At 36.6% G+C, this 17751-nt stretch overlaps 1 protein-coding gene across 9 annotated transcripts in view; it reads left to right on the top strand.

Annotated features, from left to right (window-relative positions):
- Nucleotides 1–17751, top strand: part of RFX2 (regulatory factor X2) — a 147702-nt gene that overhangs the window by 79977 nt on the left and 49974 nt on the right. For 5 of the 9 annotated variants that reach the window (XM_056822510.1, XM_016432114.2, XM_007488968.3 and 2 more), the window contains exon 5: nt 11522–11596. The exons of the other annotated variants lie outside the window; for them this stretch is intronic. In XM_056822510.1, the coding sequence (XP_056678488.1) occupies nt 11522–11596 (75 nt within the window). The remainder of the gene's footprint in view (nt 1–11521; nt 11597–17751) is intronic. 9 annotated transcript variants of the gene reach the window in all.

The following is a 17751-nucleotide window of genomic DNA, read 5'->3' as shown; positions in this document are numbered from 1 at the left end:
ATAGAAAAATATTATTTCAAGGTACTTTAAAAAAACCCTGTATTTTCTTTTTAAATAAAATTTTAAGACAGAAGAGCAGCAAGAACTAGGCCATTGGGGTTAAGCCACTTGCTCAGGGTCACATAACTAGGCAGTTTCTCAGGTCAGATTTGAACCTATGTCCTTCCTACTCCAGACTTGGCATCAAGGTACTTGTAAAAGTAGTAATTCTACAAAATATTTTTATGATGAATAGGTAAAGCTCAGTTTATTTTAAACAATACTTAAACTATGTCAATAATTTATGATTTCACTAGTATAGGCAGACCAAGTCAGAGCACAAATCTTCAATGATTTAGTAGAAGGTATTTGAGGGTTATGGCTGAAAAAATTCAAAACTCCATGGCCAATCTGGTAAATGAACTTCCCAGAACTGAGTCTGGTGAACTATAGACTTAACTCATTTCTGAACCCATACTTTTGAAGCTACATACCATTTTGGTAGTTGCTGCCAGAGCTCACCTTTAAGAAGTCAAGGGCCACCTCTACTTCACAGTGAAGCATTAGATAGGACTTTAGTGGAGGAAAAAATAATTATTTCTTTTATAAAGTTTTACATACTTTATAAAATATTTCATATACTTAATTTTAAATAATAAAATAAATTAATTATACTTTAAAATATACAAAAGCTTTCACTTCTTTTTTTTTTTAAACCCTTACCTTTCATCTTGGAGTCAATACTGTGTATTGGCTCCAAGGCAGAAGAGTGGTAAGGGCTAGGCAATGGGGGTCAAGTGACTTGCCCAGGGTCACACAGCTGGGAAGTATCTGAGGCCAGATTTGAACCTAGGACCTCCAGTCTCTAGGCCTGGTTCTCAATCCACTGAGCTACCCAGCTGCCCCTGAAAGCTTTCACTTCTTAAGAGCTGGCATAGCACTGTATAGAGCAGGACTCTGAGGCTTGGGGTTTAGGCCTATCTCTGACACATAGTGCTCATGTGGACCTTGGACAAATCACTTTAGTTTTCAGTACTCTAGGCTGCCAGAAGTATCAAACATGTAGCATACAGCCCACACGACTCCTGAGTGCAGCTTAAACCTGACTAAAATACAATGGGGAAATGTTTTAACAAAATAAATGAAAAAAAAATATAGATAGTATTAGTATGTGTTTTACTTAGTCACCATGTGACTCACAAGGATCCTTGTTTTAGTGACCTCATTTCTATTTGAATTTGACACCCCTGGGCTAATCAACTCTCTAAGCCCGTGATGGCAAAACTATGGCATGTGTGCCAAAGACAGCATGCGGAGACTTCTCTGTGGGCACAGGTACCACCCTCTGGCAGAGTTAGTTACTAGAAAGGCAGAGGGACTCTGGTACAACTGCTCCCTTCCCCCTCCCCATTGTGCCTCCACACCCCTTTGCCCAGCAACTTGTCCCCTGAACAGAGCTCTCAGGCCGCTCCCCTTGCTTTCTCCCTTTTCTGTCTGGGATAAGGTTTGCAGGGGAACTTGGGTGGGTGGGTGGGTGGGGCAAGGCACAATTTACAATCTAGGGGTGTGGCACAGCATGCAGTGTCTAAAAGTTTTGATATCCCTGCTCTAAGACTTAGAATTGTACAATCTTCTCTGATCTGATTGAGAACTAGAGGGTCCTCACTGGAGAGATTCCTATACCAGTGAAATCACAGTTCTGCCCCCTATTCTTTGTATTCCTCTTGTCTCTATTTCTTTCTTTTTTTCCTATTTCTTATAAAGGAATAAATTCTAAAACTATATTGGTGAAATTTGTAACTAAAACAGGAATATATATTTTTTTAAATGCATGGAGTGAAAGCCTGCTATTATAATAATTGTCTCCATACTGTCTCAGGTTGATACTCTTCTGTCATTAGTTCAAGTAATGAGTGCTTACTTTTTTTACTAAGAACAGATGATTAGATGATTTTCAAATCATTATCTGTAGAAAGCACCTGATCAGTGGTAGTATTCAACTGGATGATCAACTGTCAGGGATATTATAGAAGGTGCATATTGTAAGTTCAATTATATAGCAAATGGATAGTATGCCAGGCCTAGAGATAGGAAGACTCATCTTCAAGAGTTCAAATCCAGCCTCAGACATTTACTAGCTATATGATCTTGCGCAAGTCACTTAACTCTGCCTCAATTTTCTCATCTCTAAAAAGAGCTAGAGAAAGAAAAAGCAAACCATTTCAGTGTCTTTGCCAAGAAAACTTCAAATGGAGTAAGGAAATATTGGACACTACTGATACACTGAACAACAAATACACATATTGAGGTAGATTGGTCTCCAAATGACTCCTCAGGTTCCTTCCAACTTTGAAATGAATGAAATAGCAGGCAGATTTATGAAAGGCATATTGAGGCATTTCCCAATAAAACTGTACTTAGGCTTATTCTAATTTGAGCCTATTCTATAAGGTTTGAGTCTATTTTTTCAGTTCTAATATAGAGTTTGGTATTGTTATTCTGGTTTCCAATTTTGCATGATCAGCCTTTTGTATTAAGATTCATTTTTAGAAGCTTAAAAATGGTTGCTTTATTGTATGATATAAACAAAATCCAAAACCTTAGAGAGAAACTGAGTGTCCTCCTACAGGAGAAGAGCTCAAGCTGGAGGTGCAGGTGGCTCTAAGAGTGGGAGTCCTTTTCCTGTTTATCTTCTGTGTCCCATCTTCCTTCCTCCAATGTACATATATTCCAGTTCCACATCTGAGGGATTCCAATCTGACTTTAAACATAAATTTTAGGTATTATTATCATTCAAGTTGTGCTATTAAAATTTTATTAGACATTTGAGTGCATAAGGATTATCTTCTCTCAGCTTACTTTATGGAGAGTCCCTCTGATTCTTTCAAAGTTTCATGTTATCTAGGCTTTTTACTTATGTTAAGATGAGGGAACTTCAATTTCAACTGCAGTTTATAGAGAGAGGCAACATGGTACCATGGAAAGAACCATGGCTCAGGAATCTAAGGACTTGGATTAAAATGTCACCTTTGATATTTCCTACTTGGTCGACTTTGGACTAACCATTTAGCCTCCATGGGTCTCAGTTTCCTCCTCTGTAAAATGACAGAGTTGGACCAAGATGACCTCTTCTGGCTCTGGTTCTATGGTCATCTTATATCTTTAAAAATCCACAAATTAGACACAATTTTATGGTGCCATAGCATTCATACATTATCATTTGGGGATTTTATTTTATTTTATTTATTTGTTTTTTAAAAACCCTTAACTTCTATCTTGGAATGAATACTATGTATTGGTTCTAAGTCAGAAGAGCAGTATGGGCTAGGCATTGAGGATTAAGTGACTTGCCCAGGGTCATATAGCTAGGAAGTGCCCTCTAGGCCTGGCTCTTAATCCACTGAGCCCCAGCTGCCTCCATCATTTGGGGATTTTAAAGCAAATTTGGCCTTTGTGGATTTATAGTCTTTCCTTTTTATTTGTTTTATGCTGAGCTTTAGGAAATGGGACTTTCTTTTGACATTTTGAGTTATTTTTTCATTGTTCTTACAAATCTGGGCTCTAGTTGGGAAAGCTTACTTAAAAACAAAGGACTGGGAAAATCTCTATTAGCTGTCTTACTAATATCTGTTGCCTTATTTCATTAGAAACAAGAATTATTTAAATACAAATTCCTTAGAATTAATTGAGCCCATACTATTGTGTAACATAATGTCAGTGTTTCAAGATGAGGGAAAAGGTAGCAAGATATTGTAGAAGGAGGTGGTGGATCCTGGTTCTAATCCTTACTATTTAATACTATCTAGGTGACCTTGGTAGCTGTACTTAACTTCTTTGGGCCTCAGGTTCCTTATTTGTAAAATGAAGGGGCTAGATTAATTCCAAGTGTTCTTAACCTGGGGAATTGAGGAATTTGCTAACTTATTTTAAAATATTTCGATAACTTTCAAATAATTTTCATATTTCAATAGAATTAGTTTCCTTTGTTATCCTATGCATTTTGTTAAACAGTGATTCTGAAAAGGGATCCAGGGGCTTCCACAAACTGATGATGGCCAGATGACACATAGCACCAACTCCTGGGCTAGCAGATCTCTGATCCTTCTTGTTCTGAATCTTCTGACCTACACCCACATTTATGGAGCACTTTGAAGGTTTATGAAGCATTTCCCCAACCACAACTTGCAAGGTTAAATAGTACAGTTATTGATGTCACATTCTCCCTGATTAGAAGATGAAGATCCTGAGGGATGAGATAACTTAACTGGGATCCCAGGGCTGCTAAACATTGGGCTCTAATGGGAGCCCAACCTCTATTCTAACTGGAAGTTTGCTTACACTTTAGCACACAGTGATCTGTAAATGGTTTTAAGTACTTCCTTGTTTAAAAGTCTGTGCTCTCAAATTTGATATATGTTGCAAAGTAAAATCTTGTAAGTAGTAGAGATGGATCACAGGTAGACAATTTGCATGCCCTTTCACTTATTTCTGATGTCATATTTTGGCTGGTTCTTTTAATGAGGTTAGCATAATTTGGGTGTGAGAAAAGTTTTAATAAAACCTGAACTCCATGTTTTTGGTTTTTCTCCCTTCAAATTAATAGCCAGCTTGATATATAGTATTAGCTAAAGTTCTTAAGGCATGTGAAGTCTTCTTCAAGTCATAAATGTTTGTTAGTATAGCTGTGATCTCAACTTCAGGGTTAATAAATAGAAAAGAAATGAATTTTGAAATTGTGACTTTATTTGAATGCATTTATTATGGTGGTATGCTCTTTGCCATTTATACTAAAATAGCAAAATAAAATAGGGGTCTCTTAACAAATCTGGGTATAAGTCAACAGTCAACAATTTGACTTATTTATACTTGAGAAGTATGTGTGTGTGTGCGCATGCATGTGTGTATGCATGCATACATGTATGTCTATATGTGTGTTTAAAAACCCTTCACTTCTAAGAGACACTAGGAAACACATTCCTTTACCTTAAAGAAATCTAAGCATTGTGCATGATATCTAAGTATCTAAGTCTCAGTGATGAAATATAAATAGTCACTCCCATAATCTGAGAGGTCATGGAACTTTTTGTATTCAAAGAATAACATTTTTAAGGATAAAATTCTGAATGTTATTAAAATTTTTTTGAAGTGGTTTAATTTCTTGATACTTTTATAAGGTTTGCATTAACATTTCTTTTCTGCATGTCCCTTTAAAAAGAATTGTTAGAGGGCTTAGACTTCTCAGTGATAGATTTTAAATAGGTTGAACTATTTCTTTAAAGTTTATTTGATCCTTCTATCCCTCATAATTAAGTCAGCTCAAGGGAAATAAATGCTTTTCTCAGAGAAATTGAGCACATGTACACTGCTAAAATGACTCCGTTTTATTTAAATTAAAATGATAAACAGTAGATTTCATTGGTTTAGGGAACTCTTTCAAGTAAGGAAACTCCCTCTACCAATGTAGTAAGATATCTTTTCTGCAATTTATAGTCTTCAAGTTGCCTAGAGTTAAGAAATTTATCCAGAGCTACTAGCCAATATGTTTTTAGAGATGGAATATTCAACTGTGATTCAACTTAAATTAATAATTAAGAGACTAATTTTTGGTCCAATTTTTTACTAATCAATTAAATGAGATTTTATTAAATATAAGTTTAATTTGGTGACCTTTTTCATTCTTTTCTATATCATGGCAATACAAGAGTCTGAAAATTGGACTTAACCAATACAGAGGAGGTAGGAATAGACAGATCTATAAAGGAGATGTGATTCTAGTTAACATGGGCAGCTAGATAAATTCTAAGGAAATAGGATAGTTACATACAAAGGAGATGATGAAAAGGGCAGCTATGTGCTGCAGTGGATAGAGCAATAGGTCTAGAGTTAGGAAAACTCACCTTCTTGAATTCAAAACTGGTCCTGACACTTATTAGTTATGTCACCCTGGGCAAGTCACTTAATCTGTTTGCCTCAGTTCTCCATCTATACAATTAACTAGAGAAGGAAATTGCAAACCACTTTAGTATCTTTGCCAAGTAAACTCCACATGGGGACATGAAGAGATGGACATGAAAAAGGTGACCAGAGGACCCAAATATCACAGGGAGCCAAGAGTTGAATATCATTGATCAGTATGGTATTATGATTTAAGAAAAGATAAGCCAATATAAAATTAATACCATTGTAGGATGCATAAAACACAAGATAAAAAATTCAGTGAACTTTCTGTTTTTATGTGATGTTTGTAGGGCCTAATAGAGGGTAGTACAAAGGGTCAGGAGAGTGTTATTGCATTGAAGTCAAAGGTAAGGACTAGGGTCTTCAGCAGATTGATTACTCCCTTATTCTCCCCTCAAAATCCAAAACCTTGAAAGCTAATTTCTGGTCTAATCAGCAAATGCATAATAAAGTACTTATTTTATTTAAATCAATAATTATTATGCCCCTACTTAATCATAAAGAGCATTTGAAAGTTTGCAATGGGAATTTTATACATAATCTCATATAGCTCTTTTAGATGCAGATACCATAAGCATTGTGATCATCCCTATTTTACAGATCAGAGAAAAATATCCTTCAATCTGCCCTCAGAGTTCATCAGTTCTCTTTCTGGAGGATGTTAGCATTTTTCATTATGAGTCCTTTGGAATTGGCTTGGATCGTTGTACTGATCAGAGTAACTATATCTTTCACAATTGATCATCATCACAATATTGCTATTATAGTGTACATTGTTCTTCTGGTTCTGCTCACTTCATTTTACTAGCTAAATGACTATAGGCAATACTAGCTATGTAACATTCCTGAACCTCGAATTCCTTATTTGCAAAATGGACCAGTTCAGATTAGAGGGAAGTTGAAAGACTTGCATGCATAGATGTCTACTTGCACACCTTGATCATGGAAGATAGCTTTCTCTAACCTTCCTTTTGTTTCTCCATGCCCTGCTCCTGTGTATCTCTTTCCATCTCTTTCCATTCTTCTTAGCCTCTATTAGCCAGTCTGAAAGTTCTGTGGTTCAGAGTGCCAGAACTGTAAATTCCATTTTTGTCTGGGATTCTTGCCCTGATTTTGCAGACTAGGATAGATGTTATAACTGAGATTCTGCTGTGTTCCTGATGACTAAATCACACCGTTTTTGCTTATTTCGGAAGTTCCTCCTTTCCCAGTAAATGCTCAGGGTGTCCCTACCTGAGAATACTACCCCCTGAACAGTTCTCCTTCTAAGTCTGCCCTGTATCTGTGATTCAGAACTGGTAAGTGGGTCAACAAAACTGCCAATATTTATCTGTCTCCATCTCAGTGCCCTGATGTGGATCTGGGGTCTCCTCTTGCCCTAGTGAACAGCCACTCCTTGGATGAGTTCTCCTGAAATTTCTTCCTGGACCAGCCCCATTTAGTGCCTACAGACCTCTCATTCTTTATGCCAACTTGCCAACTTGAGCTAGATGAATGACTCACTGTGACAATTTTCTAGACTTATCCATCAGGATTTGATCTAGTGCATTTCCTAGGTCTCTTTGGAAGAGTTTTGTGGAGGGGAGCTTGTACTGCTTCTGCTGCTTTGCCTTCTAAAATGATCTTTTGTTTTAATTGATCTCATAAGGTTCATTAAGACCTCTTGAGCTCTTTAATTTTGTTTCTCTAAATGTTCCTCTAAAATGTCTGCTCACCAAATTGACCAGGTCTGAATACACTGCCTTTAGAGTCTAGACAAGCATTTTATAAAAGTTTTGATAAGTCAAATAGCATTCAGTTTAGGTGAATACCACATATTCTCTTAGCGTTTTCTGTTTATAATAATTTTATTAAAAAGTTTCTTGTTTATAACATTGCCTTTGGCTGCATACTAATATCCAGGTTCTTTATCCAAATTACTCTTCCTCTCTCCTCTGAATTTGCCTTTTCTTCTAACCAGGCTTTCAGCCCCCACATCAATGAACTCTCTTCAACCCCCATTTTTTCAAATAAAGAAAAAGGAGATGCAGAAATGTGAAGAGATTTGCCCAAGTTCACATGGTTATTATGTGACTTCTGTGTACCATTCTTAACATTTAAGAATTATTTCTTGATAATTCAGTACATGGTTCACTGTATAAAATGTCAAAAACAACTAACAAAAGGTATGAATGGTTCTATTAAGCCAAAAATGAAGCTTATATTTTCATTACAGTAATTGCAGATTGAAAGATTTTGCCATAGACTGTGTACACCCACAATAGAAATCCTTTCTCCCATTAGAACTAAATGAATCTGTATTGGTCAGGTGGCCAAATTTAAAGCTATTAATTTTAAAAAGTTGTTTGTTTCCCTGAATTTGTTAGTATAAGACCTTTGCCATGTGGCTATTTGCAGCAACCAGTTGGCCAGAGTCAAAAGTGGCATAAAATACAGAAATAAGTGTTCAGTTCCAAGTGTTTTGTATTTCATTACATTACAATACATTATAAGTACCATTTAAGACCACAAACTCCAGCTAGTTAGTTCTTGTTATTCAGAAGAGCTTTTAATTATTCTTCATTATATCCTTGATGCAAGATGTTTGATATTGAATACCAAGTATTATATAATAGGAATGGTCAGATTCCCATCTATAGGTCAACGATGGACCCTTTAGACCCCCAGTTAGCTCTAATCAAACTATTATGGTCTTTGATATTTGTGCAGTGAACAGTAGGTGTGTAGTGGAGCTTTAGCTCCCTCCTGTGGATTTTGGAATGGTAGGCTCTCTTCTTAAGTAGTAGATTGTTTCATTTTAGATTTGCCTTTGGATACGTCTAAATTGAATTCTGTACTGCTATTTAGTCTAGTGGAGTAGCCATTCTTTTTTGTGGTCATGGGCCTTGGAAAATACTTAATTTCCATATGGGGATTTTGGAAATTGGCTGCAACACAGGCTTCTGCTCATTTTGATCTCAGGGTTGCCTTTTTACTGGCATTCTTGAGCAACAGCCAGAGGAAGTGGGAACTGCAGCTTCTGATCTTGTCCATAAGCTTTTTGTCCTCATGGAGTCTCAATAGCCTGATTTGTTTTTCTTAAAAACATGTAAAAACATTTTATTCCAAATACAATAATGTACACAAATTTAAATAGGTCATCAAAGAGACCAGCAGTAATCAAAGAGGTATATTTACAGTAGCATATCACAGTAAATGGAAAACCATTCACAGACTCAACATTGATACTGTTTTTGTGCTTGGTTACACGCTGAAGTGAAGTATTTTACTCCATTTTTGTTGAACTCAATTTTAAACAAATACCTCTGATTAATAAATGCCATTTTTAATCAGTCAGTATCATCATTAAGAGATTCCTCAGCTGTTGTGTCTGTGTGCTGAATCACTCCATTTCTTTCTTTCCATTACTTTGTCTTCCTCCTGGACATGCAAATCAGAAAAATCAGAACTTGGTGATAATGTTACGCAGTCAGATCTCGTCTCACCTGAAGGAAGCTTCCCCTTGCCTATCAATAAGGTATCAAAGGGGCATTTATTAAACTTCTGACTATGTGCCAGACATTATGCTAAGCACTTTACAGATATGATGTCATTTGGTCATCATACTAACCCTAAGAGGTAGGAGCTGTTATGATTTACATTTTATAATTAAGGAAACTGAGGCCACAGAGGTTGAAGAACTTGCCTCCAGGGTCATACAGGTAGTATGAAAGACTAAATTAGAGCTTAGGGTTTTTTGACTCCAGGCCCAGAGTACTTTCCATTGTACCATGAGTTTTTACAAAATAACAAAACTACTTATACTACTTTTTAAATTTTTGTTACATGTACTAATGTACCAAATGCATTGTTATAAGAGTTAGAGATACAGAGACAAAAGGGAAGTAACTTTTGCCCTCAAAGAGCTTATGTTCTATCAGAGTATAAGCTTCTCAGTTAATCAATCAGAAAGCACTTATTAAGGGTTCATTTTGTGCTAGGCACTGTGTTAAATTCACACTGGGAACACAAAGAAAAACAAAAACTGAGGAGCATTCTAATGAGGGAGGCCAAAAGTAATTCATTCTGGATATACAAGATATGTGCTGAGAAGGAAGGTCATTTCAGAGAGGAATGTCTATTGCTATGCCTGAAATATTTTTCTTCCCCACTTGGTCCATTGAATTTCTACCCATCCTTTAAAACTCTACTTAACGGGCAGCTCAGTGACTTAGTGGATGAAAACCAGGCCTGGAAACAGGAGGTTCTGGGTTCAAATTTAGGCACAGACACTTCCTACCTATATGGGGCAAGTCATTTAACCCAAATTGCCTAGCCCATATAGCTCTTCTTCCTTGAAACTGATACTTAGTACTGATTCTAAGACAGAAGGTAAGTTAAAAAAGAAAACATAAACCCAAAAAACTTTACTTGAATGCTACCTCCTCTACTAAGCCTCTGCTAATTCCTTGTTGGCTACATTTCCTTTTGAATTTTTCATCATATAAGAGGAGTAATAGTATTTCTCTATAGTACTTTGATTTGCAACACACTTTATGAAAATTATCTGATTTTATCCTCACAACCCTGGGAGATAGGTGCTATTATTATTCCCATTTTAAGGATGAGGAAAATGAGGTAAACAGAGACTAAAGTGACTGATTCATTTATCTGCCTTGTGTTCTCTATTGGACTATAAGCTACGTTAACTTTAAGGAATCACTAAACTTTACATTTCCTTTAATATCTAGTAGAATACTCCGTACTATTGACTTTTTATCCCCAATTCTGCAGACCATATGTGAATATTGTTGGAAGGTATATTTATAAGTCTCTTGGGGTTTCCTCTTAAACACTAAGCCATTTAGCTAGGGTAAAGAAAATATTCCAGTGCTGTCCATAGTACAGTATCAGCATTGTAGCTTTCCCATAGCTTATCCTGTTCTACTAACTTGTCATATCTTAGTTACCTTCACTAGGCCCCAGCTTGAAAGCCTATTAGCACCCATCAAGACTATTTCCCCCTTTGCCCTGTGGCTCCTCAACATTTTTGTTCTTTGTTCAATAATGTTTGTGTCCAGCTATGTCATATTATAGGCATCCTTTCATCGACCTGGCGTAGAGTTCTCTGTGAGCTCACAAGAGTACTGCAAGACAGTCTGACTTCCTGTGCAGCTCTGCTTGGCCCCTAGAATGATGCTTGAATGTTGTGGGGGACCAGTAAATGCTTGTGGACAGTGAGCTGAGCCCCTCTTAGGCTTTCTTTGCTACAGGGAAAGTTGTGCTGAAGGGAGTGAGTGCTTATGAACACAGTGCATGGCCCACAACAGTCAAACCCAGCAAGGCTGATGCACTGGACCTCACTGGGCTGCTTTATGTTTGAAAGGCTCTTTGGTTCCTTTGCATGTAATGAAATAACATTTCTCTGCTACAGCTTCATTTCATAAATACTGTGCCTCATTTACCTGCCTTATGTCACAAGTCTTTTTTGGTAGGAAGCATTAATCATAATTTGGATATTAATAAAAACAAATCTTGGCTGATGCTAACTCTCTGATTTCCTTTTTTTCCATTTTATTTTTTTTCCTGCACACATTTTCTTTAGCTTGAAATGGCGATTGAAAACCTACAAAAAAATGAAGGGATTACATCACACAAAAGCAGTTTACTCAACAGCCATGTAAGTTAATGTCTAACTTTACGATCTGTCCCTACTTTGCAAGTAGCATTCATAGACATTTTAAAAAGCAATGAATGACACTGGACTAGCAGCAGCCTTAGCTGCTGTAGGCTCATTTTTCTGAGATGATTTAAAATTTTTATTTGACAAAATCTTAACTAGTTTTTATTAAAACTATTAGACTATTTTCACTCCAATATTATTTTTCAAGCCTTGTAGGTAAATATTGCACATTTCTTGATAAGTATGTTGAAAAGCCTGGTCAGTTTTCCCTCATTTTTAACATTTTTATATTAGTTTCTGAAGTGCTATCAGAAACACTGCCAAGTGAGTTGTAATTATCTCTAGCTTAGCAAGAACATGTGGACTAGATATTACTGAATAGATGACTTACTATTAGTCTTCCTTTTTAAGGTTAAGTTGAGGAAGGCTTCATTCCCATTACTATCTCTGCTTCTACCAAGCCTCCTGAACTAGACTATATATGGTGGGAACATTCCTTTTAACAAAATTAAGGTTAGAATGTGTTCTGGATTGTTGCTGTTGCAAAATAACTTTTTAATGATGAATATTCAATGATTTTTATGTCCTCTAAAGAATTAGAGCAAAAATAATCATTAGTATTATTCTTTTAGATCCAGTCTTCAGCTTGAACCTGTTGTCCTAGGCAGAACATAATACAGTGTGGCATCATTGTGGTCTTGGGCAGAACATAGTACACTGTTTGATATCATTGCTTGGGATGAGAAAGAATTTATTAGATTTGAAATTAAGTGATCTTTGACAACTTAGGAAGTCTGCAGGGTGAGCAATCTAAATGTAGATTTCGATACAAGTTCCTTAACATAACTGTATTATCATTCATGGAAGTGCTGGACCCTAATTTATAATTGGGAGCCTCATGTATTATCATTGCCTGCCTGGACTTCAGAAATTCCAGCCCCAAATCAAGCTTTGTTATTATAGATCAAAAGTGATTCTGGGTCAGAAAGCTCCTGGCCTTGATTCATTTCCCACTTTACAAGCTGTACTTTTTCTGATCATATTACCTTATTTCTACAATAGCTAGAGCCATGTGGTCATTATAAATCACACTGGGATGAGGTGGATCTTCCTTCTATTCCAAATCCATTTTTTAATTTTTTTTAAATTTAATTTAATTTTTCAATTTTTAAAAATCCCATACTTTCTGTCTTAGAATTAGTACTATATATTGATTCTGAGGCTGAAGAGTGGTAAGGGCTAGGCAATAAATGACTTGCTAAGGGTCACAGAGCTAGGAAGTGTCTGAAGCCAGGACCTTCTGTCTCTAGGCCTGGCTTTCTATCCACAGAACCACCCAGCTGTCCTTACTAGGGCTACTCTTGAAGTCCTAATATGAAAATGCAGAGAGAAAAATCAAATTATCTTGTAAAACAAGGGATAGAAGAAATGGTATGAATGGCTGTACCTAAAATTCTTTCAGTAGCACTTTATTGTATCATTTTGATAATTAACAAAGTTTGGTGTTTTTGAAAGAGCTAGGGGAGGTATGTAATCATCCTAAAAACAGGCTAAATATATCCACTAAAAATTAAAGTGTCTGACAAAATACATTATTTTCTTGTCTCTCTGAATACAAATAATGCTTATAATTGTCTAACTCTTTTCTTTTGAAGCAAATCTTTCTTTATTTCCCTACAACTTTACCTCTTATGTTTAGCCTTCCCCTGGTTAAATTTGCTATATCTGTTTTCTTGCCCATACTCTATTGTAAGTTTTTCTTCACCTATGCAAGATATTGATTGGATTGGGAGTTTTATGTTTATTTATTTTCATAACTTGGAAGTAAAAAGAAATAACAAAAGTAGAGAGGCTTTAAAAATCACTATTAAGCAATCTTGGATTTTTTAAAAGTTTAAAAAATGTATATGGGGAAGAGTAAACTATAAAATGCAGTATAGTCATTCGCACCTAGTATATTGCTTCATACTCATGTTTTTAGTTGCTTGACTACCTAGATTGGAGTTCTAGAGCCTACAGTTCTTTAGTAATTGGTGTTGACTTGCTAATGTTAGTATCTTGGCTTAGTATTGTGAATAAAGATCTTCTGTAAATATGAGAAATTAAATGCCACAGCCAGTCTCCCAGCTCCCTTGTCAAATTGCTCCCATTTCCCACTCCTATGCACCATAAATTCTTTAAGCACAAAGAATACAGCCAAGGCAGGTGAGGTAGGTTGGGCTCATGACAGTCTGTCTGTCTTCTTGTCCCTACCCCAGAATTCATTATAGTTCAACAAACATTTCTAAAGTGTCTATTTTGTGCCAGTCACTGATTAAGAAAGAACCTCCAGAAGTAAAGGCATCAGGAAGACCAGACAGCATGATGGGTTGGTGAAAGATAGATAGACATATACATATTCTCTGTTAGCTTCTCAACTCCTCTTCTCAAAAATTTCTATTCAAAGTAACAGAATAATAAAGATAACAAGTAGATTCTCTTCAAAACTTAGCTGGGGTATCATCTTATCCATGAAGCCTTTCTTGACCTCCAGCTTACCCTTGCCTGCCAGGGCCCTCCATCTCTAAATTCCTTGGTATTCATTTGGTAGGAGTCCTGTAAATACTTATGTATACTTGTCTTCTCCATTAGGATATTAGTTTCTTAAGAGCCAGGTTTCTTTCACTTTACTGTTTATTTTCCCAGCATTTAGCACCAGTTGTCTGGTGCCTAGCGTAGAGGAATCAGTTAATAAATGTTTACTAAGTATATGTTTCTGTCAGTCAGCAACTAATAGAATCTGGAACTATGTGTGTGTTTGTATACTATGTACAATATTTTGTATATATGTAGAAAGAAACCAAGAAAATTATTACTTTTTTTATAGTGCCAACTTAATGGGGAAGATAGGACTAATATGAAAAAATAATAACAAACACATAGATACACACATAGGACTATACTGAGGTATGTACTTCTGTAGTACCCAAGCTTGGTGTTGAAAATGGCAGTGAGAGTTTATTAAGTGCTTGCTATGGGTCAGGCACTGGAGATATAAAGGCAAATGTTAAACAGTTCCTGATCTCAAGGAGTTTCTATTCTAGGATTGGAAGAATAACATGTGTATGTATAAGGATATAAAAATATATTCAAAATAAATACAAAATAATTTTGGAAGGAGGTATGAGCAGCTGGCAGAGAGGACCAAGAAATATCTCTTTTAGGAGGTGGCACTTGAACTAAGTTTTTAAGGAAATGGAGTTTAAGAGGCAGAGTCACTTCTGCAAAGGAAATCCATTCCAGGCATGGAGGGCAGCCTATATAAAGGACAGGCCATCCACAGAGATGGAAAATAACCTGTCTTGTGTGAAAAAGAGCAATAAAACAAGTTTGGCCAGACTATGGAGTATATGAAGGGGAATAATGGATTATAAGACTAGAAAGGTAGGCTGGAGCCAAATTTTGCAGGGCTTTAAATACCAAACAAAAGAATTTTTATTTTGTTTTGGAGATAATAGGGAATCACTGAAGTTTATTGGGTAGGTGAGAAATTTAGGAAAATGACTTTGCCTGCTAAATAGAGGATGGTTTAGAGAGGAGAGGCTTGAGATAGAGAGACTAATTGGAAAACTTTTGTTAACAGTCCAAGTAAGAACTTTTGAGGACCTGAAGTAGGGTGGTATTCTCATGAGTAGAGAGAAGGGGGACAAATATGAAAGATATAAGAGTAAGGATTTGAGAGTGATTCCAGGTTTGCAGCCCTGGGTGACTAGAAAGAGTGTTTCCCTTGACATGGAAAGGGAAATTAGGGAGGATAGATTTAGGGAGTTCTGTGTTTGAACATGTCTTCTTTGAGATTCCTGGGGTTCCACTTGGTTGGAAATGTCCATTAGGTTGTTGATGATGCTGGGACTGGAACTTGGGAAAGAGACTATTGCTGGATGTATCTGGGAGTCATCTGTGTAGAGGTTAATTAATTAATTCATGGGAGCTGATGATGATGAATCTAGAAGGTAGAGCCTTGGGATGTACGTCTAGTTAAGGGGTGGAAATGGAAGAGTAGACAGAGTAGGAGGCGGGGGAATCAAAAAAGGAGTGACTGTCCTGGAGGAGAGAGGTGGCTAGCAGTGTCACATGCTGTGTAGGGATGCCAAGAAGGAGGAAGACTGAGAGAAAGATTTGGATTTGGCAATAAAAGATGATTGGCAACTTTGGAGAGAGCAGTTCCATTGAGTGTTGTGGTTGGGTGACATTTTAAGAATTTCAGAAATAAGAAGAAAAAAATGGAAGCAACAAATATTGATAGCTTTTTCTTTGAGTTTGACCAAGGAGGGAGGAGAGATATAGAACAAAATCTTGAGGGGAAAGTCAGGCCAAATAAGGATCTTTTAAAGAATGGAAGAGACCAGGCCATGTTTGTAGGCAACAGGAAAGAGGAGCAATTGAAGATAAGAGAAAAATTATGAGATAGGAAAGGGATTAAGGATATGCAAGAAGAGGTGTTGGCTTTAATGAAAAGTGCCATCTTTTCATTAGAAATTGGAGAAAAAAGATGTTAATGGGGGGAATGATATTCAGGGATTTGAGTTTTAAAAAAAGGAAACTCATAGTGAATGATCTCTTTTCTCAGTAAAGTATGCAAATTGGGTGAATTGTTAAATAATATAAAATTTAGTTTTGGATTTAGGAATATGAGGAAGGACACAGTTTAGTGGAGAAGAGTTAATGCAATAGTTTCTGACCTTTTCCAAAATGAGACTATTAATGAAGAACTTCCCTAGATTAGTACTGGTTGTTATTTTGCCAGTCAGCTAAATAAACCAGAGTAAATAATGGAAACAAAGGAATCCCAACTCATGCATGCAATCTGAGAATTATTGCAGGGACTATCTTGGGATCATAGAATTTACATCTGGAAGCTACTCAAAAGACCATTGAGTACAGTCTTCCCATTTTCAGGAGAGAAAGGTGAGATCTAGCTAGAAGGGACTTAGCCAAAAATTATACAGTGCAAGGAGGAAACTGAGATGCAACTGGAACCCAGTTTGTCTGCTGCCAACTCCAGCACTATGCCCATTACATTACTGTTAACTCTCTTATCAAGATGCTGAAATTGGGGATAACTGGGTAGCTCAGTGGATTGAGAGCCAGGCCTAGAGATGGGAGATCCTGGATTCAAATCTGGCCTTAGACACTTCCTGGCTGTGTGACCCTGGGCAAGTCACTTAATCCCCCTTGCTTAGCCCTTACCACTCTTCTGCCTTGGAACCAATACACAGTTCTAAGATGGAAGGTAAGGATTAAAAAAAGATGCTGAAATTGATCAAAAGGTATAGGGCATTAATAAGGATAGTTACAATAATTCATTTATATCGTGCTTTTTAATTGCAATATACTTTCCCCACAACATCCCATATGGGGTTAAGGAACAAATATTGTCATCCCCATTTTAAAGAGAAAGAAACCAAGAGCACAGAGGAGTTAACAAGATTATAACTAGTAAAAACTAGGACCAGATTTCAACCTTAATGGACTAGCAGGTACAATTGCCTGATGGTAATGCTGTTTCCAATGTCAGTAAGCTCACTTCTTACCTGATGGTTAAGCAAATGATACTTATTTTATAGCCTAAGTTTCTAAGACTGTTAAGAACTACAAAAATACCATCATGTTATTTATACCTTTGTCATCCCAGCAAGGTGTAGTGATTAAAATAGTGGAAGACATAAACTGTGGCAGATAAAAGAGTGTTTGGCTTAAATTGTGACCACAGAAATATGGTTTCAAGACAGTGCCTTGTTTTAAATCAAAATATAAGGTGGTCGCCAGGGGAAAATTCCCAAATATGAAATATACCCAAGTCAACTGGGTTTTATAGAGATTTTAATTAATACAAATGAGGAATTAATGAAAAGGGAGAGTGAGAGAAAAAGGGAATGAGAGAAAAGGCTAGGCCAGCTTAGGCCAGTCTTAAGAGAGAGAGATCAGTCAGTCTTCAATCCACTCACCACAAGATTTGTCCCAAGCAAAATTCTAGTGTTCAGAGAGACACCAGTTCAGCTTTGCCATCTCCAGAAAGAGATTCTTCTGACAGCCTCCGAGAGAGTCCCAAGAGAAAGTCCCCTCTCTCAGCTTTTCATCTCCTTTTAAAGGGAATTTTCTCCTATGTCACC

This window comes from Monodelphis domestica, chromosome 3, assembly GCF_027887165.1.
Source record: "Monodelphis domestica isolate mMonDom1 chromosome 3, mMonDom1.pri, whole genome shotgun sequence".
Taxonomy (NCBI): domain Eukaryota; kingdom Metazoa; phylum Chordata; class Mammalia; order Didelphimorphia; family Didelphidae; genus Monodelphis; species Monodelphis domestica.
This window is presented reverse-complemented; position numbering and strand designations above follow the sequence as displayed.